The sequence below is a fragment of the Oenanthe melanoleuca genome, chromosome 1 (genome assembly GCF_029582105.1).
Source record: "Oenanthe melanoleuca isolate GR-GAL-2019-014 chromosome 1, OMel1.0, whole genome shotgun sequence".
In the NCBI taxonomy this organism is placed as follows: Eukaryota; Metazoa; Chordata; class Aves; order Passeriformes; family Muscicapidae; genus Oenanthe; species Oenanthe melanoleuca.
This window is the reverse complement of record NC_079333.1, coordinates 48,828,819-48,852,694: the sequence shown is the minus strand read 5'-3', so window position 1 is coordinate 48,852,694 and position 23,876 is coordinate 48,828,819. Positions and strand designations below refer to the sequence as shown.

The following is a 23,876-nucleotide window of genomic DNA, read 5'->3' as shown; positions in this document are numbered from 1 at the left end:
AAAGATGGGAAAAAATAGGAAGTCTTATTAGAAGTTTCTTGTATGGCCAAATATAATCCAGGAGGAGCATCATCAGCTACTATATATTGTCATAATTCCCTCATGGCAACTCAATTTAAATCAAGATGCTCAAGCTGCAAATTTGCCTTGAAGTGTACATATCCAACATCTGCTGTTTAAAAAAAGTCTAAAAGTATCTAGAGATGGAAATAAACTCTGAAAATTTTGCATTCTATTATTTTATCTTTTGAGACATTTAGCCCTGCAGATCATATATGCAAAATTCCTGATATACCAAGGCCATTTAATCATGGAAATCATAAAACCTAGGATATGAGATATGGATTAAAAGATTTGCTAAACCAATCCAGTCAGTTTATTTAGGGTACTCAACATGATGTACAGGTAGAAAGTTACAGAAATTCGGAAAAAATGAGAGAAACAGTTTTGTTTAAAAAATGGGAAAAAAAAGAGTAGAATTGGGTTGCTTCTTGGGTTTTTTTATAGCATACTTTGAGAATAAATTTTCTTTATTGATGCATATGCTAAAAGAATCTTTTGCTGCAGTCTCTCTGCATTGCTTTCCAAAATTTGAGGATGAAGGACATAGCTCTGTTTTTCATACTGGTTTACATGAACAAAGATGCCAAATTACTTGCTTTTTGATCAGGTAAATTTGCAGAAAAAATTACCCAGCTTAGTGAAGTTCAAGCTTCCCTAGGATGAGTGCAGGGATTCTCTTTACTGTGTGCAGCATGGCTCAACTTCAGGTCATGCAGCTGGACAGTTTTTGAGGTGACTCTCATAGTGTGAATCTAGGTCCTGTATCTGATAACAGCTTAAATCACTTAAATTCCTTGTAAGCTGAAAAAGGGGAAAACAGATAAGAGTGTCCCTTGTCTCTTTTGCTGCTTAGTAGATTGTAGAATAAATCCAGAGAAGTGAGATAGAAGGCTTTTGCTTTATGTAGGTGTTCTCCACTTCTGTAGTACCAATACAGTAAAATCACCACATATTTTCCCACCCCCTACGTGCATAAAGAAAAAATAGCTTATGCCTGAGATGTAAAATTATTCTTGTGGAGATCGGCAGCACGTTGCTTTTCTCAAATTCAATTGCTTCCATAGAGATTAATTTTCCATTTCAAATTGCTAAGAGAGCCAAAAAATATTTAGATAGTTGCGTCTGTAGAAATCTTTTGTTGGATACAATTGCATCCAGATATAGAAGATCTGCAGTTAACTTTGGGGTCTGGATCTGTGAAAATTAGAAAATTAGAAAAAAAATAAAAATCAAAACTGCAAACCAATCAAAACTGTAAACCAAAATTAATGCTATAGAACTTTCTGTATTATTTAAACTAACTTTCAGATTACAATGGAATTAATTGCTCATTTGCCATAGTAATGAAAAGCAACACATTTTATTAAACCTAGCTTGGATATAGAGTTCTATTGATACAAAAAGCTTTCTCACCAAGCTGAACTGGAGAAACAATGCACATCTCTTGCATAACTTCTGCAGGTGTTATCAGCTACTTTATTCTCTCCATGGGGTAAATTAGCAAAAGAAAATGTAGCATACACCCTCTTGAGATACATAAACATATCAAAAATTCTGCAGAGATAGACAAAGATAACAAATCAGACAAAATTCTTTACAGTCTCCTTTGAACTACAGTCCATCAACAAAAGCCTTGCCTTTTCACTCAAGGAGGGGAAGTGCTGAGGATCCCCATGTTGCTGTGACAATTGGGTATCTGGTATCTGTGGTGGAACTTCTCACATCTGAGGGATACATGTACATTTCTCTCCTGAAGAAGCACAGTTCTCCATTAGATTCCTTGACTTCCTCCTGTCCTGGCTCCCATGCAGTAACCTCTCCTGTCTTGAGAGAAGTTTAATGTTTCCTGTGAATTTTCTTCAAACAAAGAGTCCATTATTTAATCCAGTGCACCCAGATGTTCTAGTTGGACTCTGGGAAGGGTTGGGGGGGGTGAAGAGGAAGTCAGAAACAGTAAAACTTTCATAAATGACTGTTCTTTTGTTATGTCTTTTGAAAATGGAGTAGTGCCCGCTGTGTTCCATAAACACGTGCATTGCATTAGGTACAAGCCAACACATTTCATTCAAGCACATCTAAATATTAGGGGAAACCAGCATGAAGTTGTGGTTGCAGGGAGAATTTATGGGGAAGAAGAAAGAGTTCTGCCTAGTTCAGTGAGTAATAACTTGATTGGTAGACATTTATAGGGTAATATTGAAAGAGCAAACAAATGTAAGTCATTTAATTAGGAAATCGAGACAGAAATAACAAGAAAAAGAAAGGAGAAACCGAAGTAGCCATGTAGAGCAACAGCTATAAAAGAATCTGTTGAGTTGCTCTTCACAATGAAGAATGGGGAACACAGCAGCTGATTCACACAAGGTTTCTCTCAAGCTGCAGATCGCAATAGTTGTGCCAGTGTAAAACTGGGAATTATGTATCTGTGTGTGTCAGGCATGCTTTTTGTGGAAGTTCTGCGTGGATGTTTGTAATAGTTTGTCATAAGTGGATCTATAACCCTTTCTCATAAAATTACTGTGTTGTCCTCACCCGCCATGAATTCAAATAAAATGTATCAGTCAGTGGATGTGTGTATGCTACCACATTAATAATAATCTGCAGGATAATAGGGATTGTTTCAGCTGCCTGATTCAATATGGGAAGTCAGTGAGATTGTAAATCATGGAACAAATTATCTTTTATCTTAAAAAAGAGTGAAAACACTGCTGTTAGATTTATGTGAATGAACATATGCTTTTGCACCTACCTGTTCTGAAAGTAAATTAGTAAAGCAGCTTTCCATACTGATGTATTTGAGCTTTTGGAACAATAGTTAAAATAGTTAAACAAGTGTTTATACTTTTTAGGGGTTCTTCTTCATTTTTTGTCATCATGTGATTAAATAGATTATGTTATAACCCTTTAAATTTCTTTTGTTCAAGTCTAAATTATTTGCTTGGTTGACTTTAAGGTTTGCATATACAATCAATTTCAGTAGCTTGAAAAGTAATCACACAGCATCTCAGATGTATAAATTGTGCATGAACACATAATTAAATCTTCTGTTGTAGGCTCAGCTAAGCCATGTTGCATTAAGTCACTTTTTCTATGCATATATGCAGATAATGGCTCTGACTCAGCTGACACTCAGCAACTGGGTAAGATGCAGTAACCTGATCATCTGCTTAAGCCCCTTTTCTCTTTTTAAATTTCTGTTTCAAAATAGACATAACGAATTTTCTCATTTCTTTTGCTTTTTAAAAATACTGTTTCTATTTTGGCTAGACATGGATCCAGTTTTTTTGGTGAGGTTGGATCAGCCAGGTTCTGCACATTAACTTGGGGCCACAAAGTAAGAGGGCTTAGTAAGACCTGCGTCCACAGCTGTGGCTCATACTGCTGTGAAAAGAGAAGTCAAAAGTCCTTCTCTGTTAGAGGCACAGAGAGAAAGAGCACTCATCAACGAGCTCAGCACAGACCAGCACTGTGGAGCCACAAAACAATCTCCTGCCCACATGGGAGTCTGCAGGAAAGGGTGGGAGGTTGACAGCTTTTTGGATCTGGCCCCATTTCATCTTAATCTGCTCTGGCTCCTGATCTTTTCAAAGTCTCCCCATTGTGCATGTGATTTCTGCTAAACATGCAGAGAAATTTTTAAGATCAAGACCATATGATATAGCAAGATTAATCTACCCTTTGGCCTTCACCTCTCCCTCCCACTGGGGGAGAGGTTTGGTTCTGCTAATTTGTCATGTTACGTTTTTTTCTTCTTCTTCTGCCATCATTTTTTTTTTCTCCTCATGGTTCACCTAAATTGGAGACTTTTACCCAAACACTTTCAGCCTATAATGAAGATAAATAGATTTCTTCATGTCCACTACATGAATTTTGAAGACATCTTTGTTTATTTCACCCAGTTTTAATATGGAGAATTTGTAACTCATTTGTAGAATAAGTGTTTTTTCACTAGTGTTATATATTGTGGCTGAGTGAATCCCTGTAGGTCTGTGAAGCAGATGTGTTAGTACGGGCAGTAGAACCGCTTCATTCCTTCCCTCGCCTGCTGAAATGCAGTCAAATTCCAAATTGTTATGATATGCATTAATTAAATATGAATAAATAAAATATCACCAGATAATGAAGCTGCAGTCCCCTCTGTCATATTAAATCATTGATGAGGTGCCTATGAGTAGGAACTGTGGCTGATGATGTCTTCTGCCTCTGATTGGTTTTGGGAGCATTTGTGTAAATTTTTCCATCATCCTTGCATCAATAGTCAGAAAAAATCTTTTGCCTCAATAAAAAATATATGGATCATGATATCCCCTGCCTCATCAATCTATTCCTTTCTTACTTATGACATCTAAATTGTGACTGAAAGTGGGCCAGCTTTGCAGATAACAATTACGTAGTTCAACTACGTTATCTTGTTACCCATCAGTATCTAATTTGCAAGCTTGTTAGAATAAAGAGTTAGGTTTTTAGGAATAGATGTTGAGTACCTCTATTACCTGTTTCTGTTTTCAAAGTCATATTTACCCTATAAAAATACTCATTTTGGTGAAGGAATGGAGGAAATAACAAACAAAATAAAAATACTTGTTTGCGCTTTCTGTTGCAAAGCAGCCCAGATGTTAATCCAGCTATTCTAGATTCTGCAGTTCCTACTCTGCTGGGTTTAAGGTATGAATTCAGTATTCATGCTCTTCTGAAAATGCCTTCTGTCTCCACAATGGCTTTTGACCCATCTTAAACATTACTTCTGCATCCGTATCTATAACTTTTGTATCTATAAATATCTCAGATTTACAATACTTAATTTCAGACTCTATGTTTGCACCATATTCCACTCACCTGTAAGAGGTGCACAGATTATCTAGTTTGTATGTTGTGAGAAAGCAGATATTTGTTTTCATCAGATGTATTAGGGGAAGGAGCTCCTCTTCGAACAGCAAGGCAATTTTCCCATGAGACTGATGACTTTGAAAGATGCTGCTTATTCAAAACCATTCAAGCTATTCCCATTGATCACTTAATTTGTATAGCTCAGTCCATCAAGTGTTTCTTGCTCCTGGCATTAGTCCATAACTGCAGTGGAAACACCATTGCCTGGTCACGGTCTACAGAGTGATGAGTTGCGACTGAACAATCAGAGTACTTGAGGGTTTGATTTACTATGTTCTCTGGTGTTTTATCACTGAATTTGCTCTGGTTTATAATACTTGTATCCTTTTCCTAATATTTCTTAATTTTTAATTTTCTTTCCCCCAAAGCAATGTCTCTAGTAGTCTGCTTTTGTATGTTTGATGAACTGCATCTTCTGTCACATAAAGATAGCATCGAGTAATAATAATTAGGAGAGACATTTTCCAGGGGCTGATTATTTTTTCCATACCTTCATAGAATTCCTGTTAATACTAGAGATGCCCAAGTACAGAAGTTAGGATATGCTAAATTACCCTTCTGAGCTCTGTTGTCACAAAGCTAGCTTGGTGCTGTTACTCAAGTTAATTCTAGGATACTTCCAGATCTTCATGCTGCAATCTCAGAGTTAACATGCCTCATCAGAAAATCCCCATTTGTTCATCACATTCTTTCAGCACAGGAAAACATGCCTGATATACACAACAGAGTTTTGGCATCCAGAATTACCTTTTATCTCCACAGGTTTGCATGCAGGCACATGGTAATATGGAGTAAGCAAACAAAGCCCAGCTTGTGGCACCTAAGTAGAACCACATGTCACAAATCTCAGCCAGCAACGCAGCTGCCAGCAAATCCTCAGCATGCACACGTCCCAGGAGCAATGTCAGCAGCTGCAAGCCCAACAACATTCCTGGCAGTGATGTTTTCCAGTTTAGGCCTTGCCACACTTTATATCTCCTGCCCATCTGTTTGTTTTGCATTGTGTTACATCATCTCGGTTGCAATAGTGAAATTATAAAATCATCAGGGGATCATATGGAGAGGGAAGCTGCCTTGTGCAGGTTGCCTCAGAGAGAGCTTTCTATTCCTAGAAACTAGTGTCAGAGAAAGTGTAGAGGCTTTTTTGTGGGAGGAACAGACATATGGGAGGCTGGGACTGACACACAAAACCATGGGGAGGTTAGAAGCAAATCGGAAAGTTAAGGCAAGGATATGTTGTCTTCAGTGTTTCTACATTTTGGGTAATGAAGTGGATTTATGATGTTCCTGAAGAGATTCTTGTGTTTCAGATACTGGAAGAATGGAAGTTAAGAATTCTAGGGATTGTATTTTATCATTGGTATTATTGTCTGTATCAGTATTTTGTGACTTTGAACAACATTATAATCTGAATGTTTAAGTAGGTGGTAAGAAGCCACATTCTCTCTTATAATATCTAGAGAAAGGTACAAGTAGTCCTGTGAATAAACCCATTTTTTAAGTAAGTTAACTTTTGGGTACCATTAGAAATTTTCTGTATTTGAGATTTTTTTTTAATATTCCTGTAAAAAAGGAGTAAGTTTTAATGACTTTTCAAAGCAAATTATGTAGCTTTTTGAGACTATTTACAGATAAGTTAGCATAAGGTCTCTTGTGATAGTTGTTTCTTATCTGTTCAGAAACAGCTTCAGAGTGTTGCATCCTTTCCAAGAATAGGAATACTCTTAAATATGTAATAGTCTCAAAATTTTAAATGAATGTTTTAAGGAAAAGTAAAACTTTAAATAAAAAACATATCTGAGAAAATTATGAGGCATTCACAAAGAATAACGTGGCAGAACTTGTTAAATTAATTATTTGTTAATCTTTCATACTTGCAACACATCTTCAAAAGCAGCCTAATATTTTGCCAATCTACATGACAGCCCTCTTCAGACACTTAATAGGATATCAACTTTGTTTAAAAAATTGGAAGTTTATAGGGTTCCACATTCAAATTTCTTTCAAATTAATGGTGGAGATAGAGAAATTTCTTGGTTGCCACTGTGCAGACCAAAAAATTACATGGGTCAAAGAATTTAAAAAGTGAAGCACCCCTATGAAATGTCTACTGCATTTTTAGGTTTAGTAAAATTTATCAATCATAGAAATGGCTTTAATTTCATGGAAGAAAATCAACTCAAATTGGATTTGTCTAATATCAGTTAAGTTTGTGCAACTCGGTAGTGAAATAAGGTTACAAAAAATAGTTCTGAAAACAATGACCCACTGAAATGCTAGACACTATCATAAATGATACTTATAACTTTTTAGGTAGAGTGTAAATCATTGCTTTCACCAATAACCTCAGGAATGTATATAGATACAGTCTTTTGATCCATAGTTAGCACTGCTCCTGTGCCCCCTGCCTACCCACTGCTTGTTGATTATCATTTAGGCACTGGCTGCATATTAACCTCTGATCCTTGCTTCATGTGGTTACAGGCCAGAGTGCTTCAGAAGGTGATGTAGTTTTTTTTTTTTTTTTTTTCATGTCAGCTTTTCTTGAACTAAGTGGAATGTGTGAGCTTTTCTGTTTTCATCTGGGTTTTTTCATCTAGACGTGCCTGTGAGCTTAAGAAGGAAAGATGTATTTTGAGAGCAGACTGAGTTGTGGAAAATGTAGACAGGGACATCATGCCTTCTAATCAACCCTAGCATTACAAAATCAGTTCAGATCTGTCCAGTCTAAACATTGGACAAAAAATGTTTTTATCTGTAAAAAAGCATCTCACCCATGAAGCCAGTAAGAAGTGTCTTCTTTCAGTATGAAGTTTTGTCATTTAGTTTGTTTGGATGAAATGTACATGTATCTTAATGGCATGGGACAATATTAGCCAGCCAGACTCTGAATTGTGTGTGAAGGAGGTCTGTTTTTCAGAGATATCAGTTCTGCTAATGTCCTACTGAGAACAATTCCAAAAGTTAATCATTCTGGCTTTTGAAGACAAATAAATGATTTATATCTCAATAGTCTCCCCACTCAGGAAATGATAATGATTTTAATTCACTCATTAGTCAATCACTTTTCCCTCGCTAAAATGTTCTTTGACTTTCACTCAGTTTTACATTAGGGTGCATCTCCTCCTTTTACTTATCTTTCAGCTAAATTCAGGCAGAAGTGCTGACAGTGAAAAACTTTGGAGTACCTTTTATGAGTCATACTAGGAAGACTTAATCAAAAGAATCATGGAAGGGATCTGAGAGGTCCCATGGGAGGACCTACCCTACCTAAATTGACTCTATTGGTTTCTGGCTAACATGTGTGTATGCAGTTGTAGTGAGGGAAATTCAACAAGTCCTCCACATGATCTGTTCCAGTACTTCCTTATCCTTGCAGCTGAAAACAGGTTTTCTCATGTTTGAATTAATCTACCTTTTGGAAACTTAAGATCACTCTATTTGTTGTACTTGTAATAAAACTAATAGTAAGAATTTTGTTTTTCTTCATTTTGGCAGTCTATTAAGTCTTAAATATTGCTGTTTTGTCTCATCACTTCTTTTCTGAAAAGAAAGATCCCATTTATATTCACCCTCCTTATTAGTTGTATTTCTTTATGTTGTAATATTCTCTTAATGCTCTGAAGGTGAAATCCTCGTGTTTATAAATGGGAAACACAAAAGTGGATTTGTTGTGTTAGCTAACACAGTAGCCCTGGGGATTAAGTCAGATGCCCTCCACAGAGGTGATACCTTCAGCAGGGTGATGATTCCATTCACTGTAGTAGTTTACTACAAATTCAGCCTGTGACCTGCTGAAAAACTTAAGTCCCTCTTTGCAGAACTGCTGTTTTGCATTTAAGCAACTGACTCTTGTACTGAAGGCTTCAACCTCGATTCTGTTGCTTATTGTTTTGTGGTTTAGTACCTTGGACTTGTTGAATTTTATCTGTTTTTTTCTGAAGACTTTGCAGTTTTCAGATTTATACTGTTCCAAAATGGCTACAGCTTTACCCATGGTAGTGTCATCTACAGATTTAAAAAGCATTTAAATAATTGCATTAATTGCATATTAAGTTAAATATTGACTAGACCAGAATCAGAAACAAAACTCTTGTGAGTTTCTCTGCTCATTGTCTCCTAGTTTGACAGTGAACTACCCTGGTTAGCTTTTCAAATGCCCAATTTAAAAGCAATTTCTATAGATGGTATTTTCTTGAATCACAGCTTGAGTTTCAAACTTAAGCAAAAAAGCCTTGTAATCTCTACTGTCGTTTCTGTTTTCCTTTATAGGAAGGCTGCACAGACACAGTTTATTCTTGACAAAACTATTTTGACTATTGTATATAATTTTAATATCTTTTAAGCTTCAAGTATTTTGTTTCCTTTATTGCATTGTGTTGTTATGGAAACAAAGAAGGGTTGAGCTTGAAAGGGACCTCTAAAGGTCATCTGGTGTTGGGTCCAGGATCATGTCTAGGTGGCTTTTGAATCTCCCCAAGGCTGGGGATTCCACCATCTCTCTGGGAAACCCGTGCCTGTGCTTAGTCCCTTCAAAGTGAAAAGATATTTTCTGCTATTCAGAGGGAATCTCCTGTTTCAGCTTCCACCCATTGCTTCTTGTCTTGCCACAACAAAAGGAAAAGAGCTTGACTCTGTCTTATTTATACTCTGCCTTTGGATAATTTTTCTCAATAATCTCAAATAAGGGTGTCTTTTCTGCAGCTCTCAGTTTTCTCCCAGTTGTGTCCCAGTTTTAAAGATAGGCATTCGCTTTGACTTTTTCTGTTGGATCTTTACTTGTCCTTCACAATCCTCATAAAAGAGTGGTGGCTCAGAGTTCATCTTAGATGTGTCTCTAAATACTCTTCACATCTCACTAATTTGAAAATGTTATCTAAAAACTCTCTCTGACTTGTTCTTTCTGAGTGTGTCTTGTCTTTAAGTCTCACTGTTACTGAAGTTGTCTGCCTCATTGCAGTTAGTCTTTTTAATGATCCTTTAAATAACAAAACTCCCCACAACAGCTGGCTTCTCATATTCATCTGTTTTTAATGTATATTTTATGTTTATATATACCTTGTTTTGTGCAAGACTCCTTGCTAAGCTAACTAATTAGCTGTTTAAGCCATGGGAATTTGGTTTGTGTTTAACTGTTATGACTATAATCTTTATCCCAATATCGTCTAATTCATTTCTTTGAAGAAAAAAAAGGCTTTTAAAACTTAATACTTCACAATAAAGTTGTTAGACTAATAAGTGCATTATAAGTAGGCAGATTTAATTGGAAAAAATTCAAAGCAGAAATAAGTAGGGCAGTTTAAACACATATTTTGTTGCTTACCACAAATCAGTTACATAGAAAACTCTGTAATTTTAGAAGAGTTTGCTAAAATGTATTAAAAGTTAGCTGTTTTGAATAGATGTTTCTCAATAATACCTTTAGCTGATACTTTCCATGTGAAGATGATGTTCTACAAATAAGGGTTTATATTTGAAACTGTGGAAATGGCTTGAGCTTGTAAACTTCCAAAAGAGTAATTTGAAATAGTAAACAATTGAAAACAAGTTGTACTCTTCAGTCAGCAAGTAGTAATACCAGAACCCCAGAATCTGTTGGACTGCAACACTGACACTTCTCTTAGACCATAATTGAAAAAGTATATGATGGAATGCCTGTACTTGGTGCTTAGGATGGTGTTAATATTTATCATATGGATTGGTCTGCTTATTCTCAAAGTAAAGAACAAAACTATTTGTAATGGGTAATAGGATAAATACTACCTCCTTGTGCTGTACAGGAAAACAGGCCTGTTTGATTTTGATAAACAGAAGAGTTAAGAATGATTTAATTTGTACCATTTTCTTGCTTCATCTCCAACTGAATGGATAATACAGTGCCAAGAAAAATGCCTTCCTAACAGTGCAGATAAAGGCACTTCAGTGTTGAATTTTTCCTGGTGGCTTCACCAGCGTTTTTTTTGAGACATATCTGTTGATATACTATATGCCCAGTAAACAAGCTTTTGTCACAGAAAGAAAAGGAAAAATCTCTAAGCAAAGGCATGTCACATTTCTTTGTTTCATAAAGAATTATGCTGAGGCTGTAAATTAAAATAGTACGCGTGGTTGCAGTTGTAATCAGTTGTGCCCTCTTAAATATTTCTAGTTAAAAGTAGCTTTGTGATATTTTGGTCACTGCAGCTAGCATGGTGAATCTGCAGAGGTGTAGGGAAAGGGTGTTTGCTGAATAATGAACTAATGAACATTTGTATCAGCATTGGAACATCTTGGCTGAAATATGTTGAGCAAACAGTGATAATTAAAATCTCTGGGAGTGGAAGAGTATGTGGCAAGATACACAAGACATGTCAAAGAGAACATGTGCTAGGGATATTTTAGCTAATGACAAAGTTCTTATTTCAAATTGATCCTCAGATATCTTAAAAATAGTTTCTGATAGTCCAGTTTTGATTTCAGAAATCAATATTTTACCCATGCAAGCTCATTCACATTATATCATATTCAGTCAGAAATATTTCAGATTCACTCAGACAAGCAGATTTTGAAGAAGTCTTCTGGTCTTGTCTGCCTACAAATGCAGAGCTCAAAAATAATTAGACATTGTGCCTTGTCAGAAAAGCTGTTGTAGCAATGAAAAATGTTTTTTCAATCCTTTTTTCCACTGCTGTGGGCTGGAATCTTTCATAATAGCAGATTTCTTTTCTGATGTAAAGCAAGATTTAACATAATGTTGTTTTTGTCGAGAAAATATTAATGTGTGAGATAACTCTGACAAAAAGGTCAGGAATTGAAGATGGGGAGATAAAATCTACTCATACACAGTAAAGTTACAAAATACAGCAAAGTCTTGTGTTAATGTTTGTATTAAATAAAAGATCCTGTAGTTAGTCCAAAGGTACTGCTTCTAATTAGGGTTTTTTCAACAAAACTCAATATCTATAGTTTGTATCTGATAATTCATGAGTAAGATTCATCTTTTCTTCATCTTAGTGTACAGATTCCTAAGCAGGTCACAGAAATGAACATATTCCATTGACTGTAGAAGAACTGTGGGGTGAATAGTTCACAGTTCATCGTATTTTTAGCTATCTGGCATTAGGTGAGTTCTGTCTTCCCAAGAGTGTCCTTAAATCAGGAGCATGTTTGAATAAAAAGTGGTAAATACCTGAAGGAACATTTTGATTTATACGTAAAATCTTTTTACCTCTTCCAGTAAATATTTAGACTTCTTTGAGTTTAGAAACATTTGAATTCACAATCTGAAGATTATACATTAGAGCAGAATGAGATATTAGTGATAATATGTGAATTCACAAATACATTCCTTATTTCCATCTTAACAAGGTACTTTTGGAGTAGTACATACATCTGAAAACATTCTTAGCTTAGGTGAAGTGATTTGTGTTCCTAAGACCTTTCAAGATTCTCTATTTTACTGACATATAATAAGGCATAGATAGCTTTAATGGTTTGTATTTTATTGTATATACTTACCCCAGTTTCAGAATTGGAGAATGATTTTTCACATGAAAGAAAATCGAACTGTTCCTCTATTTTATACCCCTATCAAAGTATATTTCTTTGCAGAAAAAAAAAAAAAAAAAAGAGATTTAGGTAATTGTTTCCACAAGTATTTGGCACACAGTAAAATAGAATTCCTAATCTTTGTCATGTGTGGAAGACCAATTACTGGTAAGAAATCAAATCAGAAGATGCAATGTCTCAAAACCCCATGCATTTACAGTGACATAGAGCTTAGTGCATGGGGTAAAACTTTAGGGTTTTGCATTCTACGCATACATCACTGTCCACTCGCATTTGCAGTGTGTTCAGGAACACACTGAGCAGGAAGGCATGCAGAAAAAAATTGAAGTAGGCACAACCATGACGATAGAAGCTTTGAAATGACTTAAACCTCTGTGAAACACTCTATATCCCTTTCATTTTTGGAAACTGCATGAGAGTTACCCTTTTGAACATGTTGTAATTGCAAGTCATAGCTGCCAGTGATTGATCAGTTGGGTAGGGTGAATTGCAGTGTGTATCAATGCCACTAGACAGGAGGCTACCATTTCTCTTGCTGAAGAGAGTGAAACTTAGTTCTGCAAACAGAAGATTACTGGCATTAATTGCAGGCATGAATACAGCAGAAAAGTAAAATCTTATTAGCTGCATTAAGAATTAGAAGCATGGAGAAAATTACCCCTAACATTAAAAACTAAAATTGGTACTGCATTTGGGGTAATGATCCACTGATTGGCCTGAGGACATTGCTAGTGATGCTAATGTCTTTAAGCAGTGGTAAAAGGCACCAGCCTGAGGCTTACAGTAAAGTGGCTTACCAACAACCACAGACATCCTTGATCCTCCCCCCTTGCTTATCTGCAGGATACAGCTGTTGCTGAAACCAAGTTAAATGTTCTCGTCTTAGAGAAACAGATTGGCAGGGATACTGAAAATATAAAATCTATTCCCTATGCACAGACCTCAAAGAAAAGCAAAACACAGCAGAGAGTGATATTTTTGCCCAGAAAGAACTCATGAAGGCCATACAGTCAACTTCTGAGTTGCTGACAAGTAAGCCTTTTTGATCTCCTGGTAATTTAAATAACTTTTCACAGTCTTCTCTAGAAGCACATTAAACTTTTTCATTTTATGACACATTTATTGCAGATTAGTTTCTCTCTGCTGCTTTTTTGCCATTGTAAAATGTAATGAGCGTAGAAGCTAATGTAACACTTTGGAAATGAAACATCATGGGGCTGGAGACTGCAGGCATTATGGTCCTGCGTGCTAGCATCCTTTATTTACCTCATGCTTACCTCATTTTCTCCATCTGGCAACAGGAAGAGTCAAGAGCTCACAAGTATGTATGTTAGGCTTCCCTTCTGGTCTGACAGTTCCTACTGCTCTTTGACACCACTGTACAATCACAGTAACTCTGTTTTCCTTATCTTGTCCCTATAGTTTTAATTATGTCAGATTGTAGCCTTGTGGTATTTCTCTTTTTTTTCCCTTGGCCCTATTATTAATGTCCAATAAAGGCCTCAGAACTCTGTGGTAATATTCCATACTGTAAAGGGACTACAGTGTTGCATTTTTAGCTTGCTGCTCTCAGTCTGTACTTCTCTCTCCCACTTCATAGCTTTGTATGTAGTTATACAATAAAACATCTTATTGCAAGATGTTTTCACTGTAAAAACATTCTTATTTATATCATGTTTTGAGTTGGAAAACAATAAAGTCTGTTAGATTCAAACTGTAAAGTTGACCTTCCTTTGTCTTGCATTACCATGGGTGTCATCATTTTGTTCCTTTAATCTCAGTCAGTCAATGGTGAGAGGAAGGACTGGGGTTTCATGAAGCATTTCTTTCTTTATTGAACATAATATAGAAACACTTGGTGGTTCTTCTTGGCTGGGAATGCCATGCCCACATGAGTGAGAAAGGCAGTATAGCTGTCTTCTGTCAGGAGTTCAGATCTATTTCTGACACAGTTCTGGTATTAAAAGAAAATTGGGGTAAAATGCTCTTCTGTTTCACAGCTTGCAAAGGACCTGCTGTATAGTAATCCAAATGCTGTTAGTGAGGAGAAGGTATGTATTTATTTGCTCACCCATTTAGACTCTGTGTAGAAAACAGGGTTTCAATAAAACATGCATTTTTGCTGTTTTCTCTATATGTAGGAGCTCTCCTATAGCAATAGGCAAATTATGGTAATGTGTTAGAGGAACAAGCAGTGGTTGTGTGGTTACTGAGTGGGATCTTTGCCTGCAGTAAAATTTTACTTTACAAACTAAATGTGGCAACAGAATTGCATGCATAAACTGTTCCTGGGAGCTGAGACCTAATTACAACAAGCAGCCTGGTTACATTTTGCCCATTATTGGAAATCCTTTTAGACTCTGGAAATAGTCTTGCCCTAGTCTTTGAAAGCATTAATTGCTGGAGCCTGGTGTGTGCACCTACATGGCTCTCCACAGGCCATACCATAGCCCATATGAATAAACTTGTAAACCCATAGGAAATGTGGCACTTGACACATTTACCTTAAGGAGAATATATGCTCATTAGAATTGTGATCTTTTAAAATTTCACAACCTGTGAATTATTCTTGAGAGAAACGAGAAAATTGTGCCAATTTTGATAATTGTTGATAATTGAGCTCAAAAGGGTTGATTCAAAAAGAAAAATAGGGGAAAAGAGAATATTTCTGTGACATAGGCTGCATAGGACTCAGCAGAGACAGGGAACCAGCTCTGCTTAGCACATGTGAGGCCACATCTGGAATACTGTGTCCTGTTTAAAGCCCCTCAGTTCAAGGGAGATATCATTAAACTGAAGGCAATTAGAGGAGGATCATCATGATGGGGGGTAGCTGGAGCACTTGCTGTGTGAGGAGAGGCTGATGTAGCTGGGCTTTTTCAGCCTGAAAATATGAAATTGCTTCAGGGGCACCTGCCAGTAGCCTCCAGTGTCCATGGGGCAGCATCTCTTCTCCATCAAGGTGGTAAAGCCAGGCTTCTCACAGTGATGCTTATTAAGAGGATAAGGGGTGATAGAAATAAATTGAAACAAAAGTTTTAGACTGGATATAAAGAAAAATGTCAGAGATGGCAGCCTCAGTGAAGTCCTGGTAGACAATATCCACTGCTATTCCTGCATCTGCCAAGCTGGTCATTTCATTGCAAAGGTATCAAATTGGTCAAGTGTGGCTTCCTGTTGGTGAATCCATGATGATTGCTTTTGATAATTTTCTTGTCCCTAATGGGCCTTGAAATTATTTTCATGATTCATTTATCTATCTCTTTCCCAGGCTGATGTGAGGCTGACTTGTCTGTAATTCCCTGGGTATTCTTAAAGATAGGAGTGAGATTTGCTTGGTCTTCAGATGGCTGTCCCAGTCATCACTAGCATTCAAAGACTATTGAGTGACTTCACGATTACATCCACCACCTCCATCAGCACCTGAAGGTTGCATCCTGTCAGGTTCCGTGGACCTACATGTGCCAGTTTTTCTTTAGTATTCTCTAATTTGATCTTTTTCCACCCAGGATAGGTGTTCTTTTCTCCAGGCTTTCACCCTGCTTCTGAGACCTGAGATTCCTGAAGGTTTCTCTTGATAGTGAAGACTGAGGCAATTCAACACTTTAGCCTTTTCCATGTTCTATGTCATTGGGATCTATCTCATGCATTGGGGCCTTATTTCATGGGTGTGCATTCTAGCTAGTCTTCCTTTTGTTCCCTTTGTATGTAAAAAAGCACTTTTTATTTCTCTTGAGGTCTCTCATCAGATTCAATTCTATTTGGACTTTGGCTTTCCTAACTGTGTCTGCATGCTTGGACTTAGGCTATAAACCTCCCAGGTTACCTGTCCCTGCTTCCACCTTTCTATGCTTCCTTTTTATGTTTTTAGTTTGGTCAGCAGCAACATGTTCATCCTGGCATTTTTGAGCATCTTCCTGCTTGTTGAGATGGACTGTTGTGGAACTTGAAGGTGATCCTTTAATATTACACAGTTTGCTTGGGTCCCTCTTCTCTCCAAGGCCTTATCAAATGGGACTAGTAAATACATGAAAAGTCCCAAGTGTGCTTATCTGAAGTCCAGAACTGTGATCTTGCATTTTTGCCTCCTTCATTCCCTTCACAATACTGACCTCTCCTATCGTGGTCACTGAAGCCAATGCTGCCTTCTGCCTTCACAGTCCCAGAGTCTTCCTCTTGTTGTGAGTGTGAGCAGAGCATCTCTTCTTACTGTTTTTTTGGAACAGGAAGTTTTCACCAATGTTCTCCAAGATCCTACTGTACTATGTATGCCCCAAGTGGGTTGAAGTGTCCCCCAAGACATCCAGGACTATGAATGTAAAGGTACTTCAAGCTTTGAGCAGGAAACTGGACTAGGAATTTCTCATGTCTTGGATTATCATTTGATCATTTGTGTTTCTCTCCTGTGGAGAGAGATCATCTAGCTGTGAGAGGTGACTTCCTCTTTGGGCAATATGCCATTAGTGTGGGGTTGCTCATAGGTCAGGGTCTGTTTGCAGCCCCTCAGGATGATTTGCACATGAACTCTGTTTGCATGGCCACATTTTGGAGGTGGCAGGGGCTACAGGGGTGGTTTCTGTGAGAAGCTGCCAGCAGCTTCCCCCATGTCTGGCAGAGCCAATACCAGCTGGCTTGGGAACAGACCCATGGCTGCCCAAGGCTGACCCAATTAGATATGGTGGTAATCCTCTGTGATAACATAGTTAAGATTCCAGGTATTCTTAATGTATTGTGAGAACCTGAATGAATATTAATACTTGTAATAAAATAAAAGTTTAGCATGAATTACAGGAGAGGGATGTAGATAATTGTTTTCTTTACATGCTGGAAATAGGAATGCTTTTTACATATTGCATAAAGTAGCTGTTTTCTTCATGGACTCTTAAATTCCTCAAGTAAGTAGATGATATATTCTAGTGGGTTTAGCTTGGTTGGATCATTCTGCTTTAGTCTCGTTGTTTGTTGACCATTGGAATATGCAGTTCCCCTTCCTGACTGTTTCCTGTGAATGAGGCCCACACTAGGATTACCTCACAGTTTTAACAGGCTATTAGGTGTTTGAAAATTTTACATCTTTGTTCAAAGGAAGATAAAGAACTTACTTACATTTGCATTGTATCGAGTTTCTAGAGCAGCTGTTTATGCCAATAAATCCATGTAAGATTCCTGCTGTAGTTATGCAATGACACCTAATAGAAAGCTTTTGTCTGATTCCTCCTATTTTCAGTAGGTAATTTCCTCATAGAGTAAACGTTTTTCTCCATTTCCACTGATTGTTCAGTATAAAATAAGAGAAGCCATCAGTGAATCAAAAAAATGTCAGCAGAAAGAAATTAGCTCCTATTGGGCATTAAGCATATGGAGAATTAGGAATAATAGGAGAGTTTGGGAAGAAAAGCTTCTTTGGGGGGACCAAGGCACTTCTCTGGTCCTCTCAGCTCTCAGCTGTGCTGGATGTTTTGCTCAGTAACACATCAGTTCTTGCTTCTATTTCCTTGCACAGCTTGATGAAAGACGAACAGTTAGGGCAGCCAAGAGAAATAAATTTCATGACATCATTCTCGGGTGTATATGTTTAAGTTAATTAGTTATGCTCAATTTTCTTTCTTTGTTCTCTAATCTGTCTAAACTGTGTTACAGGCTCCACTGATCTGTGAAGACTAAATAATGTGCAGGCTTTTACACAGTGTTTTCTGACTAGGAAGAAAAAAATCTTGTTTATTTCTCTTAAGCTCTGTTGAGGAACCTTAACCATGGGAATAAAATAGGAAACAGGTCTGGTACAGAATTAAATGTTTACTGATGTATTTTTAAACAAGTGAAGTGTACTAACATTGTCAGGTGAAGACAGTGTAAATATTGCTGCAGAGTTTTACTTGTAAATTGACTAAGAATTGGATCATTTTTTTTTCCCCAGCTGTGTAATATGTCTGGTGATTAATCTAGTATCCATTAGGAGTGCAAGACATCAGTGCTATGCACAATAAATTCTTTCATCCCCAGGCCAAGAGCCATTTTGCAGGCGTAATGCAGGGGTGCCTACGGATCTGTGTGGGTGTACATAAGCTCCAACCTGAACATCTTGTAGTGTTCTCGAGTGGGAGGGCAATTTCGCCTCTTCATTGATTTTACTGATGTCTCTGATGAGCGAGTGGTGCCGTTCCCCTCACCTGTGATGGATTGTGTGTGCTACACAATGTGGGCTATTGCTCATCAGAGGATTAAGCAGGAGCAACAAACCTGCTTTATTTTCTTCAAACCTTTCATCAGTGGAAGACACTTGCGTCATCCTGTGCAATTGTAACATTTTGATACAGAAGAGAGGACTTCTGGTTTTTCTGGAGGAGACTGCCTAGGTTGGCCAAAGTGCTTACATTGCATCTGGATTGTTTACAAAAATTGCTACGTTGCTTGTACTGAAATCTTCAAAAGCAAATAAATTTTATGCATAGTCTCAGCACCGTTAAATTAAGCTGTCCTAAGTACCAGCAGTAACCATGGTATTTAAAAGTCTGGATTACTGCTGCAGCAGTTCTTTGTCTGGGACATGGTACATACTGTACTTGGATTTTAATGGAGCCATTTATACACGTTTTATACTTTCTCATAAAACTCCTCAAGGTGAATGAAAACAAGCGTGGGCTAAATGTTTTCACTTCTCAGTGCTCTTTCTGTTACAGAATCTTGCTGGCTTTCTTAATTGCTAACTTATGCAGTTTCTTTGTCTTCCAGAATGTCGGGTGGTGAAATCTACTTCCTATACCAAAATAGCGTCGAGTTCACGCAGGAGCACCACCAAGAGCCCAGGCCCGTCCCGGCGCAGCAAGTCTCCTGCTTCTACTAGCTCAGGTAAAGCAAGCAAACCATCTTTATTAGCAGCAGCAACCCTTCTGTTCCAACAGAGTGGGCAATGTGCTTAAAATTCCACATTTCTGTGGGAAAACGTTGTATGTATAAAAGAGTTGTTACTAAAAGTTCACGTGTGTTCTCATTGACATCTGAGAACAAGTGTCTTCCCAATATAAAATAAAGGTTCAGCATCTCACAAATTATATTCTGGCATTACAGTGGTTCAATTTCACTTTATTTTTTCATGCATGTTTTTGCTTCCAATACCTAAACACTGGTAGTCTTTGTACTAGGAACTGAATGAGAATAATCCAGAAAGTAGCCCAAGTTATGCAGCATAACATCTCCATTGCTGAAAGGTTTATTTCACAATCTTTTTTGTATTTTGTTTCTGAGGGAGAAACAAAAACAAAAGAAGAGAGCAAGGAGGCAGTAGTGAGGAAAGGATTGATTAAAGATCGTGAGGATATTGAGAAAAGGAGGGCAGGGCAGAGAAAGAATGCAATTAAAGATGTGAATGTGAGGTGAAAAGATAGCTGAGGAAGAGATGTCAGAATTGACCTAACAAACCAGTGATACAGGCTGGAGAAGACACAGCAAAACCTTTAAAGAGTTCTGTCTGAAGGACCTTGCTTTGGCTGCCTTTGCAGAAGCTCCCACTAGATAGCTGATGAGTAGTTCACCCCTGCAGTTTTTCCCAAGCAGAAAAAATAAATAAACAAAAAAATGCATTAGATTACCAGTATTGGGGCCTGAAGGTACAAATATTCCTTGGTGTGAGTCAGTTGAGTAGACCCATTCAAGCATTTGCAGCATTGCCTGTGAATATGGATTTTGCAGGAAGTGAGCATTAGAGCTGTCTGAAAGCCACCTCCCTTTCTGCCTCAGTCTCCTGAGAAAACAGAAAAGCAAATGGCATAGCGAAACCTGCACCCAGCACCATAAAGTCTTTGTGGGGAGGTGGTGGTCAGAATGGCCCAGTGCTGGTGCCAAAGAGGGTAGAGATAGATCAACTGGAACTTCTTTTTTCTCACCTTTGTCTTTTTCTAAAAGAAAAAAAGCTCCTTGCTCTGGGAAGGAGGAAAGTGGGAGAGACATAATGAGAGACAGAGGTGTAGACGTAGGTGGCAGGGCTGGGAGGCAGCTTGCCTCCTACACATCCTGGAGAACAGCTGAGATGCATAAACCTGAAAAGAGGTAATGGGATGAAATACCAGTTGTGAGGAAGGAGCCCAGAGTAGCCCTTTCATAAATATGTTAAATTGCTTTCTTTGTATCTAGGTGGAACAGAGTTAAATTGACCTTTAGCAAGGGAGGCCCTGTTTGGTATGTGAATGTTACAGACTCTGGGCCTTTTTCCTAATGAATTTGTGAGTGCAGGTAATGAACGCTGAATTGTGTATGCTCATTTCTATGTGAAATAACTGTCCTGCAAACAATAAATAATCTATAGTATTTCTGTGGGACTAGCAACATTTTTTCTGTGTTGAATATGTGATACCATGTTAGTTTTAGTCCTGAAAGAAATAGTACTGTTTCTACTTAAAGGTGCTGGGGAGTGCAGGTGAGTAAATCTTAGCTTCTTGCAGTTCACTTCTGTAAAGGTCTGAGCAGAATATATTACATACTTCAAAAGATCAGGAGATTATTTTATGGCCTATGGAAAAAAGGTAATGTTTTTACTATACAACAGTAATAATTAACATATTATGTTTATAGTGAGGAATGAAACAGTGTAGTGAAAATAATAAAAATGCAAGCCATTTTGGATGGTGCTGTGCTGATGACAGGTGTAACCATCTTAGACATTTCTTATATGAAAATACATTTATAGGAAATAGGCACGTGCTAGTTTGTCACCAGCAGCATTTCTTCAGGGTTCAGGTCTAGGGCCAGTTTTGTTCAATATTTTTATTGATGATCTGGATAGAGGAGGTGAATGCACCATTAACAATTTTGAGTATAAGAGCGAACTGGGAGGTGCTGATGACTCTCTGAAGGAGCAAGATGCTTTGCAAAGGGATCTAGGTAGATTGGAGCATTGGAAAATGATTAAGGATGGAGTTTTAAGAAGATCAAATGCTGAATTCTGCACCTGGAATGGAGTAAGGCATGCCAGGCACCAATATAAATTGGGAGAGGAGTGGCTGGAGAGCAGCCCTGCAGACAGGGACCTGGGAGTGCTGACTGGCAGCTGGCTCATTATAAGTCAGCAGTGTGCCCTAGTAACCAGGAGGGCAAATTGCATCTTAGGGTATGCAAAACAGCACTACCAGCCAGGTGAAAGAGCTGATCCTCACAATATATTCAGTGTTGGTGTGGCCTCACCTTGAGCACTGTGTACAGTTCTGGGCACCAGAGTTTACAAAGGATGGCAAGGTACTCAAATGTGTCCAAAGGTGGACAACAAAACTGTTGAAAGGGCTGGAAGGCTATAGGTAGCAGCTAATGACTTTGGGCTTGTCTTGTTGTGAGAAAAGGAAGGCCTGAGGTGGAATGACCTCCCTCTGGCTTCCTGAGGTGGGGATGTTGAGACAAAGGTGCTGAGCTCTTCTCTCTGGAGTCCAGTGACAAGGCAAGTTGGAATGGTTCAAAGCTGCACCAGGGAAGGATTACACTGGACACTGGGAAGCATTTCTTTCTGAGAGGTTTGTCAAGCACTGGAACAGCCTGGCCAAGGAAGTGGTTGACTCAGCAACCATGGAGATATTTGAAAGATGTATTGACATGGCACTGAGGGGCCTGGTTTAGTGGTTGACTTAGCAGTGATGGATTAACAGCTGGATTGATGATCCTAAAGGTCTTCTCTGGTCTAAACAACTCAATGATTCTATAGCTAGGAAGATTCCTTTACCACGAAATACTGTGTGGTTGGTTGGATGCCAGGTGCTCACCAAAGTTACTCTATTGCTCCACTTCTCATCTGAACGTGCTGAAGTTTTGGTTGGTCCTGAGTTGGTCAGGCAGCTGGATTAGATGGTTGTTGTAGGACCTTTCCAACTGAACTATTCTATTCTATTCTATTCTATTCTATTCTATTCTATTCTATTCTATTCTATTCTATTCTATTCTATTCTATTCTAAATTTATTAAGCTTAGAAAAGATAAACAATTGAAAGTGTTTCTATAACATTTATTTTTAGTGAGGGGAATGGCTCTGACTTGGCTGTCTCTATCTCTGGTGTTTGCTTTTTTTGCAAATAGGTCAAATTGTGTGAATGTTACAGTAAGCCTGTTTCCAACCATACATGAGTAGTTAGCTCAGTATTACTTTTATACAAGAAAACAATATTGTACTAAGCACTTGCTATCAAGAATTGTTTTTAAACCACATAAAGCTAAAACCAGTCAATGATTTTTTTAAAAATGCAATTTTGTGTTAGACATTGCTGTTAAAAACCATCAGTAGAAAGAAAAATATTGACTCGTAGATGATTTTAAACAAATCCCAAATTTCTCCCTTGAAATGCAAACAACATGGACAGATTTCACTTTTCTGCCACCCAGCAAGCATAAAAATGCTGCTTGTTTCTTGGAATTATGTACCTATGACAGAAGTAGAATAGAGAAATTGCCACGTAGCACACATATGAGCAGATAATTTTTTCTGTGATGTCTACATTAAATATCTCAGTACTAGAGAATATCCTGAATGACCTGTGCATAACTTGAATTTATGCTTTTGTTGTCATGTTGTTACTGCTAAGTGTATGTACATGTATTTTTATTGTATGCTTTTAAACTGCTTTCACTTAACCTTTAAACTACTTTTAGGGATTTTTCTTTCATTACCAATAAACATGGAAAATAATAAGAATAGATTCTTTGCTTTGATCAAAGACAATACATACGTATTACAAAAAAGTTAAAGGTGTATAATTTCCTGAGGAGTTTTATCATAGAACAAAGTTAAAAGAAGGAAGAATAAAGGGAGGCAGAAAGCATTCTTGATAGTGTACCCTTGACAAAAAGCTGAGAGGTGAATGGAAAAGAGCATGTTGCTAATTAGAAAGAATCTGATTCCTTTTGTTTCTTTTTGGTTCTTTCTGCGCTTTGAGAAGTCTGCACATTCTAACTGCACAAAAGGATCATATTTCTGCTTCAGACTTGAATTAATGTTCATATCAAGAAAATACACATGGATAATTACATAGGCCAAAAAAAGAAAATTCCACAGATAAAGACTATGTTAAAAAATATTAAAATCTCAAAGTCGGGAATTAAAGCTGGTAAAATTGTAGAATGAAGATATATTCTTGAGTTAATTTTTATTCTCTTGTATGTTCTCTGTAGTATGGGATAGTCTTTATTGTCAGTATTCATCAAGATAGCTGTTTTGGGTGCATCATTTTTAGAGTAAATGAAGGCAAAGTCTTGGGCCATTTTCCCATTGTTAAAGATATAGAAGTATAAATGAGGCTAAGACGTAGACAATCTATTCTCATTGAAGCACTTAAATGCCATCCTCAACAACTGTTTCCCTTTTTTGACACAGAATTTCAAGTGGTCAATGAATTAAGCCAAACTTT

The 23,876-nt window shown here is 37.6% G+C and overlaps 1 protein-coding gene across 3 annotated transcripts in view; it reads left to right on the top strand.

Moving 5' to 3' along the window:
• DCLK1 (doublecortin like kinase 1) overlaps positions 1-23,876 on the top strand; it is a 224,244-nt gene that overhangs the window by 127,320 nt on the left and 73,048 nt on the right. For all 3 annotated transcript variants that reach the window (XM_056497829.1, XM_056497838.1, XM_056497862.1), the window contains exon 5: positions 19,231-19,347. In XM_056497829.1, the coding sequence (XP_056353804.1) occupies positions 19,231-19,347 (117 nt within the window). The remainder of the gene's footprint in view (positions 1-19,230; positions 19,348-23,876) is intronic.